Here is a 24,298-nt window from a genome sequence, read left to right as displayed (position 1 = left end):
TTCCGATCTGGGACAATCAAGCCAGGGGTGAAGACATGGGCATGGATCAAGCATGGAGGTCTGATCAAGGGTGCAGTTTCCCTTGTTCCAAGAAATCGCTTCATTTGAATGGGAAGGGAAGATCTGAGGCCAAGTTCTTGGGCTTTTCCAAGGTCATGCCTGTCTCTTGGATTAGGAAGCTGCTAATGTCAGCTGGAGGAAGCTCACGCAGGACAGACAGACACATGCATTAGTGCAGGGCCTGTGAACAAGAGGTAATGGGAACATGGGGACCTACATCATGGCCTCAGGAAAGCACTATGAGAGGGTCAGAGGACATGACTGGAGTGAGGAGAAGGGAGGATGAAGATGCCCCTCACCAAGGTCCTGTAGCTCCCCGTGGCTGTGGGAGCTGCCATGTTCCATGGGCATGGAAGGAAGGAGACATGAAACATGCAGGGGTTGTTTTCATCTTGCTTCCTCTCCTTCGTCTTGCCCTTGGGGAGGACTTACCTGAAGAAGCCTTTGCAGCCTTCGCAAGTCATAGCGTTGAAGTGAAAGCCTGTGGCTCGGTCTCCGCACACCCCACAGATGCGAGGCACATTCCTGTCAAAGTCGCCAGGGTCAGGCAGGGAAGTGCTGGCCGCCATCGCCTCCATCCCTGCAAGAACAGCAGCCAGGCTGGAGTCAGGGCCAGGGCCAGCTGGCATCCTTTGCATCCCCCTGCCCCCATCTGCCAGGGGGCTCAGCAAAGCTGGGCAGCTCCCCAGGGCCCAGGCCTGAGCAGGATTTCTCTGCTGCCCTTATGACATGACTCTCCGTACCCTAGCTTACTCTCCTGACACTCTGCTGGCCATGAACAGAAGCAGGGCTCCCTTTCCCAATTCTGGAGTGATCTGCAGGGGGCACTGTGGTGAAGCCACTCATCACACGGCTTGGAATCAAACTGCCTGGGTTCAAAGGCTGCATCTGCCACTTACTAGCTGGGCTCCTTGGGAAGTGATTAGCCTCTCCGTGCCCCACTGTCCTCTTCTGAAGAATGGCGTTTTATTACAGGGTGCGAGGAAGGCTTGTACGAGTATGAATGAGTATATGTGCGCCCCTGGTATCAACTCCATCTCAGTAGCACACCAGGAGCCTTTACCGTGCCCAGGTCCCCCTCTAAGAGAAAAGGGGAGACCACCACCAGCCTCAGACCTCACATGCAGAGAGAACGCCTCAGCCCTTCCTGTCGTGAGGGCGAGGGGAATAAAGGACTTACATGCCCAAATCCTGCCCCAGCCCCTCCCAGCGCTCCGGCCCAGGACTAACAGGCCTTGTGCCCCTCCTGTGCTAGGAGCCACGTGATCAAAATCTTTTCCCTCTTACTTTTTTCCATATAAATTTAACACATTGTTTTGAACATCCTTCTGAGTCCTGTGAGTCATATACAGTCAACTAATTTTGTTTCCAGAGATGGCTCTTATAAATAAGCATTATCATCTAGAGATGGGTTTCACACTTGAAGAAAGGTGGGGAGAGATAGAGGGAACAAGACATAATAGCTTTGAGAAATCCTTCTCGGGAAGCAGGCGACTTAACTCTTCCATTAGGCAAATCGGGCCCTTGGCTTTGCCGGCTGCCTCTCATCCCGACTGCTGTCAGGCTCAGAGCTGCTTCTGGGGTATCTCAGGCCTCCCTAAAATGGTTTCAGACCTTGGTGCCTCCCAATTTTATGTGACTCCTCCCAAGGGTCATTACAGGTTTAAGTGGCCCCTTGGCCCCATGGCAGGAGGGTCCCTCAGGTCAGAAGAAAAATAAGAGAGAAGGCCAGTTATGAGGGGATAAGCATCCCCTCCCAACACCGGTATCATGTCCTCCCACCCCAAGGTGAGAGAGAGAGATTTGGGGGGGCCCTTGGGAGGCTCTGAGCTTCTTTTCCGTGACTGGGCCGATGACCTCTGAGCCAGGGTTTGGCACACAAAGCCCATGAGAGTCTTATTTGGTTTCATCTTCATGAAACTTAACCCAATGAGATAAGTGTTATTATCACTCTCTCTATAAATGAAGGCCAGAGAAGCCCAAGCCTTGAGGGCTCTCTAGAAACTATGATGATAAAATATACGAAACAAATACTTAATTTTGTAAACATTCCACAAAAAGCTTCAACCAAAGGAAGGAAGTGGGACTGATAAAGATATGGCATTGTCAGTCCCAAAGCGGGGAGGGGACCCTGATTGCAGACATCCCCTAACTCTCTCCGTCAGCTGTTCTTTTCCTGGAAACTTTAATATAATAATACTGACAGTGTTGCCCGTCCCTTTCACAGCTAGATTCATACTTGCTAAACTATAATGATTATATATGTGATTATATATATATATATATATATATATATATATATATATATATAGAGAGAGAGAGAGAGAGAGAGAGAGAGAGAGAAGGAGAGAGAGTGAGACACTTGAAAAAGAAACAAAGCAATGATTAACAGGAAACTTTGAGGGGGTGAGATGAAATGGGGAGGGTCAGGTAGAGGCATTATTTAGTAGCCATTCTATTTTCTTCAATGGTAGGTATCTTATTATTATTAAAACACTATTTTATGTTTCATATGCCCATCTGTATACATAAAACATTTCATAATTTTAAAACAATGAAAAAGAAAAGAAACAGTGCCTGTGGGTCTGTCAGCAGTGTCCCTATAACCACCCCAAGCCCAGGCTTCCCGAGTGTCACACACACGTCTAACATGTGGGCAGGGATCCCAGAGGCCCAAAGCCGCTGTGGGGCAAGAGGAGAAACCGTCTAGGATGCCTGTGGCTTAACCCCAGGTCAGCCGCGATGTTGCAACTCCGAGTCATCATGACGTTGCCACAGAGTCTGTGTCATCTGAGCGGCCAAACATCTGGCAGATTTGGTGGAAAAAAGAGAAATCAAATGCGGGGGCGGGGAGGCTATCAGTCAAATCCATCTAAGAAGCGCTCAGCATCACATGGGCTCATTAGATGTTATGACGCAACAGGGTTGGAACAACTGATACCACAGAGTGTCAGCAGTGCCGTCCTGCAGCCGGGCGAGGTGGTACCTTGGCACCAGGACGGCTCCTGGCCTGGGGCTGGGGGCCCCAGCCCTGGGGTTAGGCAGGACAGAGGGCTGCCAGACAGAGGCCCACTGCACACAAAACCATTGCAGGTGAGCCGAGAGAAAAACAGAGAGCTGCTGGGAGTTATTTGCTGCCGTCAAGAAGGCAGAGGCCAGGACCAGAGTCTGGAGGTAGAAAAGAGGCACGTGCATCTGTGGCCTGGGAATGGCAGGCTCAGGAATGGCACGCAGGCAGAGACGGCGTGCGGAAGGCAGGACAGTGAAAGAGGAGATGGAAGCTGGAGAGGAAACATGACCATGCTGCCCGGCCCTCCCGGGGGCCCAGCCTTGGAGTCAGCAGGTCCCTCTCTTCTGAGTCCCTTTGAGCCCCCACCACCTCTGTGGCAGGACTCTGGGCCTCAGCTGCGGGCTGCTGTGGATTCTGCTGACATGGGACGGGCCCGCATATGCAAAGCCCGGGGTAGTGTCCTCTTCCTTCCCATGGCCCAGCCCTGGCCCTGGAAAACAGAAAGTCAGGGAGGTTGTGGCTGACGGGAAAACACGCACCTGAAGGAGCAGGGGGGTGGACAGGTGAGTCGAGCCTAGGGGCGCCCTTTTGTGACGTCTCACAGACACTTCCAACCAAGAAGACTGTGAAATGAAAAAGGGAAAACATTGTACCTACTGACCTCATAGCCAGTTCCCCAAGGAGCCCAAGAAGCGGGTGAGATAGGCTCCTTCCAGGGACATTAGTCCCCAGAGCACGGACTGGAGCTTGACAGAATGACCTGTTGAGGGCAGGTGTGCCATGTCATTACTGGCAGGGGTGAGGGGGCGGGAGCCAGGCAGCCGCCAGGAATGGCCCTCCCTTGAAGCAGGGAGTAGCAAGGAGCAGTGAGGGCGATGGAAACAGCCTCCCTGCTCGAGGTTTTCCTCCCTTCACAACAGAAGGTGTCAGGAGGGAGGAGGGCATCCTCCTAAGGGGGCGCTCCTACTCCCACTGGCCCCACTCCAGATTTGAGGGGTGCTGAGAGTGGCAGAGCCGCAGGGTAGCCCAGCTTGCTGCTGAGGGCAGGAAGGAGACAGGCACCCCACGCAGAACACAGAGCAGCCTGGGGGAGCTGGAAACAGTGCAGGCTGGGACGTGGCCCGGGGCTTCAAAGACAGGTGTCTGGGATCTCCTGTCTGTGCAGACTGGGTGTAGGTGGGGCAGGTGCTGCAAGGGTTAAATACAGCCACACACTGCTTTCGAACAGGATGTTTTCTGCCACTTTTAGCTCTTCTCCAGACATGCTCAACACCCCCGGCCTCAGCAAAGACTAAAGGTTACTCCAGTGCCCAGACTCTGGGTTTTAATGGGATGATGGATAACCAAGGTGGGGCTGGCAGAATTTCACCCTCCCCACTTCCACCCCACCCAGCCCTGCTTATCCACCCATAGACACACACACACACACACACACACACACACACACACACACACTCCTCCCTTCACTGATGCCAATAGGAGGTGGCTGGGGAGATACATAGATATGCGAGGACCTTATCCTGAAACCTGGTGAAGACCTTTATACCAGATCCAGATGGGAAAGGTCCAGATCCCCAGCTTTGGTTTCTCTGCCTCTGAGTGGCTCAGCTAGACAGGGAAGGGGCGTCCAAGACTTAGGCCCAGTTCTAGGGCTGCCAGCCCGCTGAGCCCATTTGCCACTCACTCAGGCACTGCCAGCCTACACAGAACATCAAGGAAAGCGCCAGTGGGTCATGAGCTGAGTTAACCTGAGCTAGGCTGGCCCACTCCCAAGGCCCTTAGGTGGGAGGAGGCACACCCGCTGTGGACAGACATACTGTCACTTACTTCCAGGCCAGGTTCTCCTTTGCTCCCTCTACTTGTACTGCCCAAAGCCGCAGCTGAGCACATTTCTCAGGATTCTACCCCGTGGCCTTATCTGCTTTCCAGACTCCCTGCTTGCTCCTCAGAGGCTGAGGTGAGGGTCAAGCGGAAACAGAAAAGACCACTGTTTTTCTGTCCTCAACCTCTAAGACTTCCACAAGTCAGACATAAGATCCAGGTAGACCACCATCCTTGAGCTTAAAAAATACAGTGCGTGGAATATCTATTACGTGCCAGCCTGCTAAGCTCACACACATGATCTCACGTAACCCTCTTTACATCCCGTGAGGTGAGGAGCAGCCCCATTTTACAGATGGCAAAACCAAAGTCCAGAGCACTTTGAGTGACTTGCCAAAGTTTCCATGGCCAGACAAGTGATGGCGCCAGGGGCCAAACAAGGGCAGGCTGTCTGCCCTGCCCAGGTGTGTCCCTTGTCTCCTGCTGGCTCCTCTCATTCTAGTGATACCCATCAACACAGACACTGTCACTGGGTGCCGGGCCCTGTTCCAAGGTCTTCACATACTCACTCATTTAATCCTCACAACAACCTTACAGGCGGGTACTGTTATCATCTCTACATTAGGTGTGGGAAATGGAGGCACAGAGAAGTTGATTGTCTCTGGAAGCCAGGTTTGAACCTAGGCAGCTTAGCCCTGAGTCTCCATTCTGCTGCCTTCCCCCAGAGAACGATCGTCATTTCCCCAGTCCTAAGCCCTGTATGCCTTTCACGTCCACCGAGTCGGGGAGCAGTGGAGAGAACAACCCCCAGGGCACGAGCGGAGAACGCCATGGCGCTTTTCCTCCCAAGACTCCCCAAGACCAGAGGGCAGCAGGCCTCAGCCAGGACCCCGTGTCTGCCAGCCAGCCCCTCTTCTCTGGGAAAATTCCATTCCACAGACTGGCCTCCCCTCCCCACGCAACTGTGCACTACTGGATGTTCCTTGTCGGAGAGACCATCCTTGCTTTAGCCTATAGGTCCAAGTGCATGGAAAGTGGGGCAAAGACACAGGGTTGAAAAAAGGGCAAGTGGAAAACAACCTGCCTAATAGCAGGCCCCTGAGCCACGTCATAACCCCTGCCCCACCTCGCCCCCAGTTCGTGTTCTGAGTATACAGGACATCCTCGTGCTTTTGGTGGGGCTGTCCCCAGAGCAACTCCCTCCTGTGTCTGCTTTAGAAATAGCCAAAGCCCCAGTACAGAGCCATAGAGAAGCAGAGGGGGTGGAGCTAAGCTCGGCAGAAAGTCCCTGGCTTCCATTCCTCCGGGGTCTGCATCCCACATCAAACCCCTGCCTGCGCCTGACCCCAGGCCTGACCTCGCCTTAGCAAGAAATAAAGAGATAACGTGTTTCCTTCCAGTCACTGAAGCCACAACTTGTGCCTCTCCTACACGCCTGCCTGTGGGCTCACACACCAGGCACCCCCTGTTCCAGTGGCCTCTGCCACACGGGCATCCCCAGGTGGAGTCTCCCCAGGACAGCCTCACAGGGTGGTGGCTGCAGGGTGTTCTGGGCTGAGCGCTGGCAAGACAAGACGGAGGATCAAAGTGCCGCTGGGCTCAGGTGAATTCCACCACATTCCCGGACCGTCCTCAGAATCCTGAGGGTGGTTTAGCTGTGACTCTGGGAGGACAAGTGGTGGAGAAGAGGTCGGACCGTTACAGGCGCTTCCAGCTCTGACAGTGCACGACTCCAAGGCCAGAGTCCCCGCCAAGACAAGGCCTGAAGACCATTCGGGATGTGAGATTCCCTCACTGAGCTCTCTCTGAGCCCCTCAGTAACCAGATGGACCCCAACATATGTGTCAGCGCCAGTGAGCTGCACTCACCCTCAGATGCTAAGGAGCAGGAAGGGCTGAGTGACATGGCCCCGATGAGCCCCACAGAGAATGGGAGCCCAGGGGAGGGGACTTCGCTCAGCCAGATGGGGACTGAAGTGATCAAAACTGGGCTTTCCAGTTGTTGACATTGGCTCAAAGCTGCCCCTCCTTCTAGAAACAAATGGAAAGCTAAGTGATTTCCCAGCAGAGGGGTGGGGGGAGAAAATTCTTCTTCCTAAAATTGGCACATACAGAGTCAACCACATGTGGGGCTCTGTGAGCAGAGAGGCCTGTGTGGACACTGGCCGTGGCTGCACACGTCCGTGCATGCCCTTTTCTTGCTGCCCTCATTTCATCATCCTTTCAGCTCTGCGCGTGGAGTGCTGAACACCGCATGACCTACCTTACTTTTTATTTGTCGTCCTTTTATTCTAGTGTAACTTCTACACAGCAGTATCATGGCTGGCTAGGGTCACGCCTTTTCTTCTTTCTCCACTATCCCCAACATACGCCCACATTCTTTTCCCAGAACAGTCTCAGAACTACCTCCCAGAAGAAGCTGAGAGGGAAACAGTGAAAATTGAGGGCAAGGGGAGAGGAAGTGTGCTGTATAAATAGCACCTGTCCAAATTATTTCTTGCCCCATTCTCTCCCAGCTCCTCCATACACACAGATTTTTAAACATGGGTGAGAATGGTCGGAAATTATTGTCTGCTCACTACAACGTCCAAAGGAAAACCCAATAGACATCAGTCATCTCAGAATGTCTCAGGATGGAAAGGAAACTTAACACTACCTAGTGCAACCACCTTGAATTCTCTCTATAATATTCTAGCCACTTTTCTAGCCTGCGCCTGAATATTTTTCCTGATGGAGAACTATATCCCATGGCAACCTACTCTCTTTGGATGGCTCTATGCTTAGAAAATTCTTCGTCATGCACAGATGAAATAGCCCCTGTTGCTTAAATCACTGGTCCTACACCAGCTCTTTGCAGCTATCTAAGAAGAACCTGAGATGAACCTCCAAGGCCATTCCCCCAGGTCTCTGGAGGAGGGGTCGGCAGGGCCACCACTATTGTACAAATTAGAAAAGGGGGACAGATTCCTCATCTGCTGGAAAATTGTCGTAAGAAACAGAAAAATGTACAATGTCTGTGATGTGAGTGAGGTTACAGGGGAGAAGCAGAGGAAACTGGCCTGGGCTACATCGAATGTGGGTTAGACCTCATGAACTCGCCAGGTATGATCTCAGTTCCCACAGGACAGCAGATAATGTGGTGAGTCTGCCTCTGCGGCCTTCACCTGAAAAGAACAGTTTTCAGCTCCAGAAAAGGACTCCGTGGAAGAGTGAGCCGCTGCGTGAGCTCCACCAAGCCTGCCTGCCTCCTCCGTCTTCAGCTCCATTGTCTCCAGGGCAGGCTGGCCCCAGCACTGCAGCTCTAAGTAGAAGCATGGGCTGTACCAAACTATTTAATGACTGAGAAGGATGGGAAATGAAGTGGCTGATGATCCAGCCATTGCAGGAAGGAGTTTAGCGCTGCAGGTGCTTCTTAATGAACCCTTGGGAGGAATAGCCATCACCTTGGAGAACCTGATAGAGATCACGGCTGACACCCCACACAGTGCTGAGGGTTAGCAGGTCACTTTGTAGAAACCAGGCTACAAACTCCCACTCTGCTGGCCACTCACTAGGACTCTTTCTTGGCGGACTGTCCTGCCACTCTTGGGAACATTGGCAACTTCTTGGAGCTGAGGCAGGAACCCACAAGGCCCCAGGCCATGGGGCAGGAGATACATAGCTTACTTAGATATATTTCCATTTCTTATCTACAACAATTATTCCTGCAAGCTGCTTTTTTTCCAGTGGAAACTCTGCCCTAAGCTTTGTCAACAAGATTTCTGGGTTGATTACTGCTCTCCAGGCAGCAGGCAGGCCATGCCCTGTCACAGCTGGAAAGTGTGGGCAGCGACAGTGGCCGGTGAAGCGTAGGGAACCAAACCATTCATAAGCTATAGTCCAATGTTTCTGGTTTTATAGCTGAAGAAACTGGGGCCATCAGAGGGGAAGCAACTTGTCCAAAGCCACACAACGAGGGACAGTGATTCTCTACCTCCACACTGGCCAAATCCCAAGACCTCTCATCCTCAGCCTGAGCAGCTTCCAGGGTGACAGAGCGGTATGGGAGAGCACCAGACCACGTGCGGAGGGGTGAATCTTATTCTTTAGAGGAGGGGAGTTGTGGGAAGCCACGGCGGAGGCCCTGATGTAGACTGCAGCGGGGCCACCCAATACGGACCCCATCCTTACAAGCAGCATAGAGAAATGAAGAGGTGGGCAAGGGCTGCCCACACACTCCGCCTGACCAGCTCCAGCTCCCCACTCTGGCCACTGCAGCCTAGAGAAATGGAGGAGGACTCAAGACAGGGACTATTGTAGAGGGAAGTCGGATATGCCTGGCCTGCTCTCTCCCTCCCCTGGGTGGCTTACCTGGGATACTAGGATGGGGATACTTCCCTGGGCTATCTGCTACAGGCCAAGTAGATGGAACAAGGAGGCTCTATGCCCAGTGACTTGGGGACTAAAGAATACAAACTGAGGCAGCCCAAAGGAAGAGCACCAATAATACATGGAGAGTGGGTCTAGCCTTCCTCTGAGGAGACTAAACCCCTGCTATTGCTGATGTGGCCAATGGCTAAATGGCATTCCCCCCTCCCACCCCACTCCCAACCCAGTGGCCTCAGAACAACAGGAGAGAGCTGCTTCCCAAGCCCAGTTTTTAGCCCCCGTGGGGTCTCTACCCAGGCTAAGCATTCCCCAGCCCAAGTCCACAAGGGCCTGAGTCAACCCCTACTGAGACACACGGCTTTGAGACCTGCCCCGCCCTGGCAAGTCTTCCTTTCCTTATTTTCCTTCTGGGACCAGTGTGTTCTCTGAATCACTGACTCTTCCTTCACCGTGTGAAGGTCAGTATCCAGCCCCTTGTCCGCCAGCTCGGAGATATTCAGGATCCTTGGCATCGTAGCCCTTGCTTACCTCACAACCACCCTGGCCAGCAGACGCCCTTGGCTACCTGACCACCGTGCAGCTTCCCCCAAAGCCCATTCCTGGGACATGGTAGTGCCTGGGTCATAGGGCTGTTGTGGGTTGCACTCAGCACGGTGCCGGGAACACTGCAGCTTTATATAAGTTAGCTCTCTTATTAGAGCTGCAACTGTTGTTAGTACAATCGTCAGTGAGTTCGAGGCCTGGAAAATGAGCAGAAGACTTGCAGGGCCCGAGAGACGCTGTGGAGGCAAGAAGCTTGCTCTTGGTCCCAAACACTCCACCCCAAACAAACACTGCCGAGAAAGCCACATTTCTGCTGACCTGGGAAGAAACTGACCACCCCACCCATTGGCTGTGGTTTCTGAAAATCTGGCTGCTCAGGGTTGGGAGAAATGGGTAATTCTAATATCTCCCCAACAAGCAGAGAGGCTGAGTCACACATCCAGACTTCTCCTCCACAAAGAGATAAAGCCAGCGGCTCCCAAGGTGTCACCGATCACTAAACCCTTATGCTTATTGCCCTTACGTTCCCTCTCTCACCCAGTGCCATCTCTCTCTTCCCTCCTCCGTCACCTAGGGCTTGTCCTACAGCTGTCATGCATCTGTTCTCCCCCTAGTGGGGCCTGAAGCTCAGCAGTCCTGTGATGTCCCCTGTCTGTCATCAGGGTGACAGCACTTCCTATCCCACCCTGCCTGTCCATCACCATAAGCAGCGGAAGGCAGAGGGCTGGGAAAGGCTTCAGTGGGTGCCAGGGGGCTGGAGGCCGGCGCTGGCAGTGCGGGCTGCAGCTGCCCTGGCAGCAGTATGGCCCCCAACCCAGACACTGGGCTGGCTTAAGTTCAGTGGGCCTGGACTCCTGGTTGCCCCCAGCTCTGGGGGCTTTGGGAGGACATTCACTTATTGTGGGCTAGATTCTGAGGCCTGTATCGGAATCAGTGAGGGAAACTGGGTCCTCCGAGATGGCAGGGCTGGGATAACTCTCTATCAGGCCGTCCCCATCCCATAAGGGGCTGACTTACCCAAAGGCATCCTCTCCATCTTCTGGGTTATTAGTGAGGAGTAAACACTCTGCATGTACTCATGAAGCTCCCATGGCCTACGGCAAAAAGGGAGGTTCCCATCTATACTGTAGAGGGCGCCACTGGCTGCTCCTCACTTCCTAATTAGAATGATTTCCCCCCAAAGAGCTCTTCCAGAGCTTCTGTTTGGTCAGGGTTCCAGCCATCCTTCTGTGTAGCTTTCCTCTTAGGAGGCCCCCTGGGAGGGTCAGGGAGGCGGCAGCATTTCTGCTTGGCTTCACACTCTGGTGGGCATTGGTTCTGGCATCTGATGCCTTAGCTTTGAAGGCAACCCCTGCCTGGTTTTAAGCACTGACTCCCTGGCAAGGCCTGTACTAGAAGTCAGAGACGCAATGGCGGGCCACACACAGACCCTGGCCTCTTGAAGCTTGTAGTCTACTTGGAGAGACAAACAGAAAGTATAATTCAGTGCAGTCCATGCTATGATACAGGCAAGTGCAGGTGTGACCGCAGCATGTAGGAAAGCACCTGCCTTGTGCTGGCAAGCTCGAGAAGGCTCTGTAGAGGAGGGCGTAGTTTACCATGGCAGCGGTAAGAAGGGTATGAGGGTTCTGGGCAGACAGTACTTGGAGGCAGAGAAACTTGTTCTTTATGGCTGGGGAGAGAGAGGGGGCACCAGGAAGAGAGAGCCTACCGGCCACTCATTTTAATAGAAAGCATATCCCATTCTTTCCTCTACTGAGTACTTCTTCTAAGTAAACCCATTGAGTTTGAATACGAGGAATTTTTAATTATTGTGATAATATTTTGAAATTGAAGACATTCAGACTCCATTCAGATTCCCATTCCAACCTGAATCAACCTTGAACGCGGTGAAGAACATAAAAATGGGCCTCTAATTCATTGGTTCGTTTAGAAAGGGCCACGGAAGCCAGCAAAGCAGCGGGGGATCCCACCTGGTGTCTCCCCAGAGCCACCACCTCCGTCCTCCTCTGGACGGGATCCTTTACCATGGGAATAGGACCATCAGTAATTGAGCTGGAAGGGAGAAGTAGAGGGGAGAGTTCTGGAAAATTCAGCCCAGCTGAAGAGGAAAACAATATGTTTTGTGAGAGAAAACCAAAACAACGAACAAAAGGTTCAATAAGGGCAGATGGACGTTGGTGAACAGCTCAGCGGCACACCACCAGCTCAATCCTTATTTAATGCAACAAAAAGAGTGGCCAGATACGGTTGCTGGGCACAGGGAGACCTGAGTTACCACACAGCCAACTGATCCCCAACCTGCCTCCCCCAATCCACTGGGCCCACTCCTCTCTCTGTCAACATGGTCACTTCCTTGTTGCCAGGAATTGCTCTAAGGAAGGGCATCAGCCACAAACACACAATGGTCACAAACAGCGTGCTCCATGGACACGTGTGGGAAGTCCCCGACACGTGTGGGCACATGTCAGCCCACACTCTGAGTCAGGATGTCCACACTCACTGCTTGCTGATGTAACACAAGCCCCGCCTTCCCTGCAGAGCTGTGATTGACGATAACCCTCTTGTTTCAATGTTTCAGGCCAAAATGTCCTAATTGCTCTGAAGGGTTCTTCCCCAGGGCCAACAAGTGGTAGGAAATAGCTGCCTTTCTCCTAAGCCATGAACTCTTTCCAAACTATAACGCCCCTCCCCCAGCCCTACCCATTGGCCATCTTCCTCTTTCCTTGTTTTTCTCTGGTGGCCAGGGGAAAAGATGGCACAGATTTGCTACATAGAGCAGCATTCAACGCTGCCTTAAGAAGAGCTAAACCAGGGCCCCCAGAAGAACTACCCCTTTCCCTCTTCAGCAGTCAGCTATCTGCAGCCCCTGTCCCCCGCCCACCTGGGCCTTTGCACCAGGTAACAGAATTCCCACTCCCTTCACTTCAACACGCTTTCCAGCAGAGGCAAACATCCCTGGAGAAGGGATTTGATGGACCAGCTAAGAGCCTGCGCTCAATTGAAGGAGCTAGGAGTGAAACTCTGCTCCAGCTGGCTGGGCAGGCTCCACTCTGTCAGCTGGAGGCGCTGCCAGTCAGGCAGCCTGATGTGTAGGGAGGACACCAGGGGCTGTGGCCCATCGCTGTCCTGTGGGGAGAGGTGGCGGCCCCCCCACCCACCACTTCCCCTTTGCTCCCCCACCTCTTACTTTTCCCAGAACTCACCCCCTGACCTGAAAAACAACTCTGCAGCCATGCTCTTCAGTAGCCCAGGATTGAAGTTTAACAGAGACGAAAATAATTCTCTAGTGAGCTATTTTCTGCCCAGCTTTGGGAACAATAGCTCAGGGTGATGGGTGGTGAGGGTAAGCGTGGGAGAAGGCTGGCCACGGGCCACCTAGTGTTGGCTTAGGGCCTTTCCCATGCTCACTCTACACTCCCTCTGGAGGATTTTCAGGGAGATGGGACCTACCTTAGTCAGGGGCTCAGGACTTCCCAGCGGCCTCACCTATCGCCACCTGTGGAGCCCAGGTGAGGAGTAAGGGTGGCAGGTGAGGGAAGGCCTGTGGGAGCTGGGGGCTCCCCGCACAGTGGGTTTCAATCCTCCACGACTACTGCTCTCTTATGGGATGGAGGGAAAGAAGAAGAAAACTCTGCTACTTTACCAAGCCTCAAAAAGGGGATTATACACTCACATGCCTGTCTTATAGGATTGTTGTATCAGCTGAGATGAAATATTTAAAGTGTGTTATAAAAATGTTATACTCCATAAAAATGTTGGTTAGTTTATTATTATCCTTCCAGGTATTTAAGAGAAGGAGGAGGACTGAATTCAGGTGTAAAGCAGAGACTGTGAGGAAACATTGTGAAGTACAACACGGAGTGGGAGCCTCTCTCTGGCAGCATGAGGCCCTCGCAGCCTGGAGGCCCAAAGTGCAGATCGCACATAATAAGCGTCGTTCAATGCCCACCAAGCCCAATCCAAAACAGTCCTTTTTTTCCCCCCTAGATGTTCTTTCCTTGACTGTTAGTTTCCTTTTGATTTCTCTACTCAGAACTTTCCTTCTAATAACTATGGGAAAATATCTGACTGGGAAAACAGAGTTGGGGAGGAAGGAGGGAAGTAGGGAGGGAGGAAAGGCGGGAAAGGAGGAGGAAAGGCGAGGATTCATTCATGGAATATCATCCGCCTGAAAGATTTCATCATAACTCTCCAGAAAAAACCACTCTGCATTACAGCGTATTATCTCTTGCCAGGAGGGGACCCATGGACAGTGCTCTTCCTGCGTTTAGGAAGGAATTCTACATAAACCAGGGCTTTCCTGGTCCCATTCTACGTGACAGGCACCTGTTAAAAGTACAAAACTACCAGACGACATGCTGGAGGCCTGCAGGCTAAACCCGACCATGGATATGTTCTGTTTGCTGCCCCATCCCCAACACCGTCAGCAATGATAAATTTGTAAATTAATTGTCACTGTTTAAAAAGTGGAGAGGTTTCACTTTCGAAAAAAATCCGGATGTCCAGCTTCCTATTAAAACAAATGAGATAATTTGGCCACACTGGCTACAGTTCCAGGGGCAACCCTGCTGGCCTGAGGCAAGGCTGTCCCTCCAGCCCCGGCCTGTGCCCTCCAGCCCATCCCAACAGGGTCGCCATCCCTCCAGGGGTGTAAGGAGCTGGCAGTCATAGTAGCCTAATGGTTATTATAACAGTATATCCCAGGCCTGTGTTAAACGTTTTCATGCATTTCTCATTTATGCCTCTCAATAATCCTACCAGGTAGGTAATATTGTTATTCCATTTTACAGAAGAGGAAAACTGAGGTTCAGAGACGTTAAGTGGCTACATTTCTTGCCCAAAGCCATTGAGCTCCTAAGTCAGCACCAGAGCTTAAATTCAGGTTTTCCTAAGTCCCAAACGTATGGGACTCTGCACCTGCCCACTGTTTCCTACACAGTGTCCAGTCATTCAGTTCAGTTTTCTCCTCTCCTGCTCCTGTCCAAGGAGGGCTGGAAAAGAGGCAGCACTCATTACACCCCTGGCCTTACTCCCTCCCCCCACCCCCAACCAGCCCACAGTGACAGCGGTCTGTGGTCCAGGAGACAGGTGAAGAGAACAGGCTCTGGAGGCAGCCCACCTGGGTGCAGACCCCGCCTTCCCTTCCTACCAGCTACGGGCTGTGTGACCAGAACCAGTGACCTGGGTTCCCCAAGCTTCTGTTCCCTCACCTACAAAATGAGAAAAACAGCAATACCTACCTCATAGCTCTGTGAGGATTAGTCGGGATGATGCATGGCGCACAGTACCTGTGCAGTAAAGGTTGGTGCTTACACAACTAGTTCAATACCTGGGAAGAATTTATCTGAGTTGCAGCCCAGCTCTTTAAAGATATTTTTGCCACACAAAGCAATTGCCTTTCGCATCTTTCTAGCTCAGGGGACCTGGTCTACCTACAAACATCTTTGCATCCAGTCAACATCTATTGCGTGTATCTGTGATGGGTTAGGTATCGTGTTGAGTGGCGACATTTGAGAGTTGGGATTCAGACCTGTCCTCAGGAGCTCACAGTAGAGTGGGGGGAACTGGAAAGTTGAATAGTCACAGCCCTGTCAGGTGGTGTTTAGCTCTCCCCTCCCTACCCTGTCCCAGCCGTCCAAGGAGGAACTGGGGGTGAGTCTGACTCTATTCCTCCTGGTCTCCAAACCTTTCTAGAACTTTACTAGGAGGCACTCAATGGCACATGAGCTCCACTTTACCTCCAGTTTCTCAGGCTGCATGTTTGGGTTCTTCCACTGCACACAGGTTAACATAATTCCATTTCAACAAAGCTGTTCAGATCTCAGATGGAGTTCATTATAATGGAATTTTACCTGAGGCAGTCCATCCCCCACTTCTTAACATCATGGCACCCAAGATGTTGGTGTGCTTGCCAAATAGGCTGGGTAGAAGTAACTTCCCACCCCTGGCAGAGGCTGGGAAATTCAGAGCCATTTGGAACAAAGAACTCTGCCCCGAAGGTGTTTTCCAGCATCATCCTGGCCAGCCTGGAACTGTCCCATTCACCCTCCACTGGCACCACCTGCTGCCTCTTTTCCAGCCCTCCTCGGACAGGAGGGGGAGGGGAGAAAACTGAACTGAAAGACTGGACACTGTGTAGGAAACATACATTTGGGACTTAGGAAAACCTGAATTTAAGCTCTGGTTCTGACTTACGAGCTCGATGGTTTCGGCAAGAAATTTAGCCACTTAACTTCTCTGAACCTCAGTTTCCTCTTCTGTAAAATGGAATAATAATATTACCTACCTCGTAGGATTGTTGAGAGGCATAAATGAGAAATGCATGAACACGTGTAACACAGGCCTGGGATATATGGTTATAACAACCATTAGGTTATTATGACTGCCAGCTATGATATGATATGTAAACCTCACGAGGGTCAAAGGTTGTGCAGAGAGAGGCACTGGGACTGAGCTGGGGGTGGGGATGGCGGAAGCATTGGTGGAGCCCTGCCACTGAGCCCAGCGTGGGCCTGGTGACCAGGATGAGGCCTAGGGCAGAGGTGCTTACCTGCCTCTGGAGCTGACAGGCACAGACTAGATGAGTAATTACAGGATTGCGGGCTGGGATGGCCCAGGCAACTGCCCAGCCAGCCACATTCTTTTGTCCCGTGGGTGGTTGGGTGGGTGGGCAGCTGGCTGTCTAAGTGGCTGACAGGACACTGGCTATATCTAACACCTCTTAAACCCAGCACCCTCAGGAACCGCGTTCAACCCTTGGAAGGAGAAGGGGTTCTCTGAGGGAGTTCTGCTCCTTCCGCAGGGCACCGCCTCTGTTCTCTACACCCCAGTCCTCCAGCCACTCCCTGCTTCTCAGATTGGACAAGTCAGAGGGTCAAAGAACAAGGCCAGACTCTAAACAGTGGAGCAGTGGAGACTATTAAACTTCAGTTCACCTAATCTGGAGACTTGAAATAATCAAGAAGCCCTGGACAGACGTAAATCCCATCACAGTCCCTAACCCCGTGTGCTTTGATTAGCTAGCACACACATCATTCTGTTACTTCTATGTCCTTTTCTCAAAATTGATGCCCAGGGAAAATATAATCCCTTCCAAGGCACTTGAGACAAATGCAATTTGATGGGCATTAATTGAGCACCTACTTACTGCTTGCTCAGCACTGACACCAGGCTCTTGGTTGCACGGAACAGGATGCCAAGTGTGGCGGAGGCTGTGGGGCCACGGCTTCCCTCACCCACTGCTGGTGCCAGCCCAGTGAGGAAAGACTTCAGCTGCACCCAGAGGACCTGCTCAGGGCTCTCCGTCAAGTTGTGGCACGTATGGAGCCACCTGAGCACAACACATCAGACAGGCACACACATACGCCGGACACCAGCTCCTGACGTTGAGGATGATACAGTTATTGTAGCAGAAAGGGACTTCAGAAACTCATCTAGTACAACTTTTTCATTCTAGAAATGAAGTCTGTATCAAATATTGAAAGGATGGGAACAATGAGAACTTTTATCTGCTACTGAAAGGAGAGGTTTTTTTCAGTTGTTGTTGTTGTTTTTTTGATACAACCACTGTGGAAAACAGTTTGGCTTTGTAGAGTAATGCCAACCATGGAATTCCACGTGACCTAACAATTCCATTCCTAGGTATATGCCCTAGAGAATGCCTATACGTGCTCTAGGAGAAAGCACAACATATTCCAAGCAGTATTATCTCATCATGAGAGCCCCCAACTGGAAACACCGCAAAACGTCCAGCAACAAGAGGGAATAAGATGTGGCATATTCTCACAACGGGATACTACACGGCAGTGAAAACTAACGAGCTATAGCTGTGTGCATCGACATGGCTCAATCTCAGAAACAAGATATTGAGTGAAAAAAGTGCATCACAGAGCACACACATGTACGTAAACTCCAAAGACATGTAGGACTAAATATATTGTTTTGTAAAACGGAGATAGACGATAACTTACAAAGAAAAGCAAGGAAATAACCAAAACTCAAAATATTAATGACTGTGGGGTTAAGAGTGAGGAGGGGGATGCAAATAGGCAGAGGAAAGGGGCCGTTTAAGGTACTGTAAATGTTCCGTTCCGAACTTAGCTCGCGGGTACAGTATATATTATTTTTTAATCTAAGCATATTGTATACTCTTCTATGACATATTTCACAGTTAAACAATAAACAAAAACATTGGAAGAATCTGAGTCCCAGAGAAGCTAAATAACTTTCCCAAGCTCATCAGCTAACAAATGACAGAAAGAGAAATCAATTTACTGAATATTAGGTGCCAAGACAGCCATTCCTGGATTGGAAAGGGAACTCTCCCAATGATGTGTTTCTGATCTAGTACAACTGAAAACAATTGCAAGCATCTTTTCTTTTCACTCTTAAAATCCCAGTGTCTTGAACAGTGCTTAGCACACAGTAGGCCCTTGAAGTATATCTATCAAATGACTGCAATGCTTTTCAAGGGCCTATTTCATGCCAGGCACTTATTTACATCACCGCAATCCTCACACAATGACCCCAAGTTTATAGATAAGGAAACTGAGATTCTGAGAGATTAAGAAACTTGCCCAAGGTCACAAGCTAGAAAATGATAAAGCCAGGATTTAAACCCAAGTGTGTCTAACATAAACCCTGTGTTTCTCCCATTCCACCAGGTTGGTGGCACAGCTTCTAATACCTAGCACTACCTAAAATTCAGCCATATACCAAGGAACCCCAGAAACCCCAGCTGAGGTGGGTAGGCTGAGCGTTTTTCCTCCTCTGCGTCTGGGCTCTGGCACTTAGAGTGGCTTGCAGGCCCAGGCCCAGTACCAGCAAGCCGTGCAGAGCAGTGGTCACAGGTTAACTTTGCAGCCATGAGCAGGTTACTACATCTCTTTAAACCTTGGTTTCCCCATATACATGGTGGCGAGAATAATAGTCACTTACTCCAAAGAGAGGTTGTGATGATAGAAGAAGACAAGCAAAGTAATTGGTACAGTGCCTGGCAGAGGCTGTCTTCCTCCAGGTGGGCTAGGGTCAGGAATAGCCCTTAAGGGGTAGCCAGGAGGGGAAGAGGTAAATAAGGTGAGAATAGCTCCCAGGTGACAATGGGACAATGGCCTTTTCTTCCTTGGTACATATAGCACATAGAAGGATATCAATACAGTGCCTTCTTGGAAATTGAAAGAGTGTTTCTTATTTACCTTCCAGACCATTCAAGTCTTATTTGCTCCCACGCAATCGCTCTGCACAGAGCAAACTCACTCGGGTTCTTGTCTGCTGTTTTTACCCCAGTAAGGTACTGGGACTGCTAGAGAGGCACCGAGGCCTGAGGGCACGGGCAGAGGCGGCCTCCTTCTGAGTGGCCACTGTCCCCAGGGTAACCTCTGAGCAAACCAAGCTTGCTCCCAGTTCAACTTGTTCAAACTAGTTAGTGAATCTACCCCTGCCGCTCACAAACATTTATTGCAGGCCTATTATGCGCAAGGCATGGCCTGAATGTCCCGTGGCTGTCTGTAAATGCGGAGGTAGTAGGGTTCCACGGAGGTTAAGACAGACCCAAGTGTGAATCCTGACACTCCCAGTCACCAGCTGTGTCACCTTGTTACGTCGCTCAACCTCACTGAGCCTCAGCTTCCCATCTGTAGAAGGAACGTAACAGGGGTTCTGTCCCACAAGGTTGTGGCAGGCCAGGGAGGCCACGCGTGCCACGTACCTAGCACAGCACCTGGTACAACTGAGCTGAGGGCTCAGTGAGTAGCTGTTCCTGGAGCTACAACTCCAGTGCCAGCAGGTGGCACATACTGGATGTGTCACCAGCAGAGCCTTGGGCCTTGTGGGTGCCCCACAGTGCCTGGAATGTCACACCTTGCAAAATACCTCAAAGCTCCAACCTGTCGTAGAAGGCCAGTGAGAGGCAGCAGCTTCCCAGGAAGCAGCTGCTGGGTCCTGCCAAACTCCACTTTCCCGCTGGTGCAGCTGCCCACGCTCTGCGCAGGACCGGCACTCTCCCCTGTGCAGAATGGGGACTTTGTGTCGCATCTGGTTCTGGGAACACTGCTTGGTCTATTCCTTGGCACGGGACCTGCAGGGCAGGTTTGCAAAAGCATGACACATACTCAGAAGCTTGCTGCTTCTGCCTCGCGCTCCTGCCATTTACCTACCAGCCACCCCTTCCTCTTCCTGCTGGCCCAGGGTCTCTCCCCTCCTTTCTCCCCACAAGTCACTTCAAAGGGAGGGACTTCCCAAGAAGTCTTCATCTGCCCTTGTCATTTGTCGGTTTACTTCCTGCCAGAGGAGATAGAAGCACTGCAGTCATCAGGGAGGCTCCACCCCCCCACACCCAACGTCCAACGACTGGCACACTGTTCTTCTGGGGACTCTCCAGGAGGCCACCCTGCGCATCAGGACCACAAGGACCAAGGACTCAGAAGGGAGGGCAGTTTCTCTTCCACATGTCACCAGGGCAGGATGCAGTAGCTGCCACCAACGCCTATAGCTTGGGTTGAGCAAGAACAGTCTGTCCCCACCCTGGACCATTTCCCCAACAGTCAGAGCCGACCAGAGAGCCAGACTCCAGTGGCCAAGGGACCCGACCCCATCTCCCGCTAAGCAGCTTCTCTCTGGCTCTGACTTCCCTTTGCATACCATTATACCATTTCTCCGGAACCTGATTACAAGTGACCTGTGCTCTTTCTCCACATGGGCAAGGTTTGACTACCCTTCCCTTCCTGGTTGTTTACCTGACCTAGAGTGGGACTTTCCCATGGGATGGTGTGGCCCCAGAGGTCTGAGAAACTGGACAGACAAAATGAGGAGGCTGCAGAAATGGGGGAAGGGGGAAGAGGAAGCAAGCGGCTCTCTTGGCTCCATGATAACTCTGATTTCCCCAGGGGCAGCTGAAGGGGATTTGGCAGGTCTTCCTGTCCCTGTCTGAGGTAGGGGTGGGGCAGGAAAACCAAAGGTGAAGCCGGTCACCAGTCAAGGGTGAAGGGCAGTCACAAGAGTGGTAGGCTGGGTCCTGGGAGAGGGTGGCTGGGAGCAGTGCTGCCCTCAGGGAGAAGACTGGAATTGGCTGATCACACAGGGGAGCAGGCTGGGAGGTGGGGGCTGCTTTCAGAATTAAGCTACCCCCTCTTCCCATCCTCATTAAGCACCACCCCCATCTTTTCCTCCTCAGGAAACCCATTCCCACACATCTTCCCTGCTGTGACCTCCACTGAGTCTCCTGGTTCACCAGAGTTCACTAGAATGACCAAATGTCCCAGTTCACCCTGGACAGTTTTGGATTATGTATATTGTCCTGACATAACGATTAATAGCACCCCCTTCCACTCAAAGTCTCCCAGTTTAGACAATAACTTATACGGTCACTCTCTCTAGTACATCCAGGAGGGCACTGACACAGGAAGGTCAAGGGAGAATCAGAGGAAACTGCAACTAGAAATGACGTCGTGGTGGTCCAAAGCGACAGCCAGGCTGCTTCTGCCCAGCTGGATCCCCTCAGCGGTGGGCAGGAGAGGAAGGAGAGCCTGAGAGCTGCAGCCCATCCTGGGCTCAGGTCACCCTGGGGAAGAGGCCTGCTCTGGGGGGTTCTGCTTCCTGTTATCCCTCAAAGGGCCTGGCACCACGCTGAGCACATGAGAGGCTCTTAATCAAATCCTGTCATTTCCTTACTTCTTGCTACCTGCATCTGAAACAGACGTGCAGTAGTGACAAATGGAAAGCTGGAGTCCTGTAACTCATCCTGTCAAGCAACAAACTGCAATGCTATCCTGGCTCAGTCTTCTAGGGGCTCCTGACTCTGGCTCTCCGGACACTAGAACCCAACTGCTGGACGTTAGCGACAGCAGGTTCCAGCAGAGGCAGCTCTTGGCAGGAATGGTCAGCGCCGCCTTAGGATATGGGGTAAAGAACTGAAAGACTGGAACACCTCCTCCCGTCTTGGATAACCATTTGGTGTGGCTCACTGGGCCCCAGGCCTTCCTCCAAACACGCAACACATTGTCTTTGGACACTAGCTATTCATTCTGGGAGTGAAGATGGGGGGTCCAGGAGGTCCTCTTGGTGCTTCTTCTGGGACTTAGTTCCAAAAGGAGATCAGTTCTGAGGTCGAATGGGGTAAGAAGACTGAGAATCCATAAACACAGATAACCAGTGCACCCCAAACAGCATCAGACCTTCTACAATATTTATATAAATAAAGCATCATGGCATTGGCTGAGGCGCTGTGAGGGGTCGGGAAAGCTTCCTAACTCTCTTCTTTTCCCTGCTTCCTTATCCCACTCTGCTTTCCTTATCCTTTTTCTCTTCCCTCCTTTCTTATCCTTTACCCTGGGAAGGGTCCCAGCACTGGCTGATGAGGGACCAGACAAACTGAAGCCATGGGACCAGCCAGAGCACACACTGTGAATCCCCCAGCTTTATTCAGTTTGAGTCAGCCCCACAGCCTGAGTGAGGAGTCTTCTCAAATGGGTCCAGAGAAGCCACTTGAAAGGGGCAATAGACTCTGAGACCCCCCCCCCAATTCTGCTCTAGAATCTGAAGCACTCAAAACAAAAGCCAGAGAAAAATCTGCAGTCTTACTTCTTCCTGGGCTAGCTGTATACCAGTCCTGAAGGACCCACAACCTCCTCCGGCACTTGGACAAGGAAAGGATGAGGACGGTCCCCCAATACACAACACTCTTGGTTGATGGAGTTGAGGTTCCAGTGTCCGGACAATCCATTTCCGCCTCAGCAAACCACCCCCGCTTTCTAGCCTGGCTGAAAACCTTCTTTGCCAACACCATGCCTTCCCCAGTCCCAGGGCCTCCTGAGTCCCTGTGCATACCACCTCACTTACAGAGATGGGTAGCTACGGAACAACATCACCAGGCTGACATGCAATGAGGGGCTAGAAAAGTACAGTGCTGGGCTGCACCTCTGGATCCTAGAAGAGAGGAGAGATGTGGATTTACCACAATCCCTTCACAGTCAACCCTTCTGGAATACCATAGCTATCCCATAATCACTGCTGTGTTGGGTGTCTCCTTCAGGAGTGGCCACCACTGGCCGCGAGGAAGACGGCCTTCCAGCAGGGAGCTGGATCAGAACTGAACTCTGCCCACGAGAGCTTCTGCAATGCTCAGAAAATGCCTGCCCAACTGCTTGCCTGGGCTCTGGCCCCTCTGGCTGCAACTGAGCCCAGACAGGAGGCTGACTCACTCACCACACGGAGGAGGAGGAAGAGGAGGAGGAGAAAGAGGAGGAGGAGATGCGGGAAGGGCCCGGGCTCAGAGACCCAGGGCTCTCCCAGCCCAGGCAGCCTGGTCTCAGCGTCAGTAGTCCATGGGGGAAGGGGGCAGTGTCTACTGCTCTCTGGAACCCACATGCAGTTCCCACCTAGATACTGCCTCTGAATCCTCCCTCATCCACTGCCCACAATGTGCCTGCCCAGCACCCTCACTCCCCAAACAGAAACTACTCCTCGAGTCCCTTCCTCAATTAGATGCTTGCCTCTAAGTTCTGCTGGACATCAATGGACATCTCCTGAGAAATAAATCCAGTGCCCTAGGGCCAACTAGGTCTAAAATCATTGGTGGTTAAAAAAAAGTCAAGAAAAATACTTAAAAGATCCAGCTCCACCATGGTAGGTGATTATAACTGGGTCCTCAAGATAAGGCTACACACACTCCAGCCCTAGGAGATCTTAGCGCCATCGACAGCCAGTCTCTCCCTTTCTTATTCTTCCACTCTATGCCGAAGCGCCCGACACAAGAAGGAAACAAATGCTTCTTGTTGCCCATTGCCCAAGTCCTGAGCACTGTGCTAGCGGAGCATTTCTGCGTTAAGCTGCCGGAGAACCGAAGAGGTCGCTACTCCCTCGCCAGCCTGGCACTAACTTCAGCTCTTTCTGAGACCACTGTGTCCCCTCAGTGCCCCAGCCTCATGGCACGACAGCCTGGATCTCAGTCGTAGGGTTGGCCCCCGCGACTTAAGACTCTGATGCTTGCACTCAGACCCAGGATCCCCGACGCCCTCATCCGAGCCTAATCCCGACCCTGAGAGCCCCTTCCCCTCCACTCCCGGGTCCGCACCTGGTCTGGCGGGTGGGCACGCTGCTCCGCGCTTCCACTGCCTCCGGCTCGGCTGCTGCCTTTTGACAAGCAGAGACAGCCCAGCACCTGGCCCCGCCCTCGCAAGGCCCCGCCCCCGGTCCCGCCCCGTGCCTTGGCTCCGCCCACAGGTCCAGTCGTCGGTTGCCAAGAGCTCAATCGGTGCTGCACCCATCTTGATTGACTTGGAATCAACCACTGCACTGTCGTTTAGGAGACTCTGCCCAGTATAGTCCTACACCACTGCCATCCACAAGGCAAGGCATGCTTCTGTCTTCTGTGGGTGAGTTTCCGATGCTTATGTGTGTGCAGATCCACGCGTCTGCCTGCGATCATCTGTGATGCACTCCCCTACCCCCTGCTACTGTGGTTCTATCCAGCCTGCGGCGGACGCCTCCTCCAGGTGCG

At 52.0% G+C, this 24,298-nt stretch overlaps 1 protein-coding gene across 1 annotated transcript in view; it reads right to left on the bottom strand.

Annotated features, from left to right (window-relative positions):
• The window catches only part of VDR (vitamin D receptor), a 54,525-nt gene extending 30,583 nt beyond the window's left edge, over nt 1-23,942 (bottom strand). Inside the window, exons 1-3 of the mRNA XM_019748429.2 lie at nt 23,873-23,942; nt 3,610-3,693; nt 493-640 (exon numbers count right to left, since the gene is read on the bottom strand). Coding sequence (XP_019603988.1) covers nt 493-638 — 146 coding nt within the window. The 5' untranslated portion in view covers nt 639-640; nt 3,610-3,693; nt 23,873-23,942. The remainder of the gene's footprint in view (nt 1-492; nt 641-3,609; nt 3,694-23,872) is intronic.
• Nucleotides 23,943-24,298: the final 356 nt, after the last annotated feature.

This window comes from Rhinolophus sinicus, linkage group LG02 (genome assembly GCF_036562045.2).
Source record: "Rhinolophus sinicus isolate RSC01 linkage group LG02, ASM3656204v1, whole genome shotgun sequence".
NCBI classification, from domain to species: Eukaryota; Metazoa; Chordata; class Mammalia; order Chiroptera; family Rhinolophidae; genus Rhinolophus; species Rhinolophus sinicus.
Note: the sequence above shows the minus strand (reverse complement) of the source record. Positions and strands in the feature narration are given on the sequence as shown.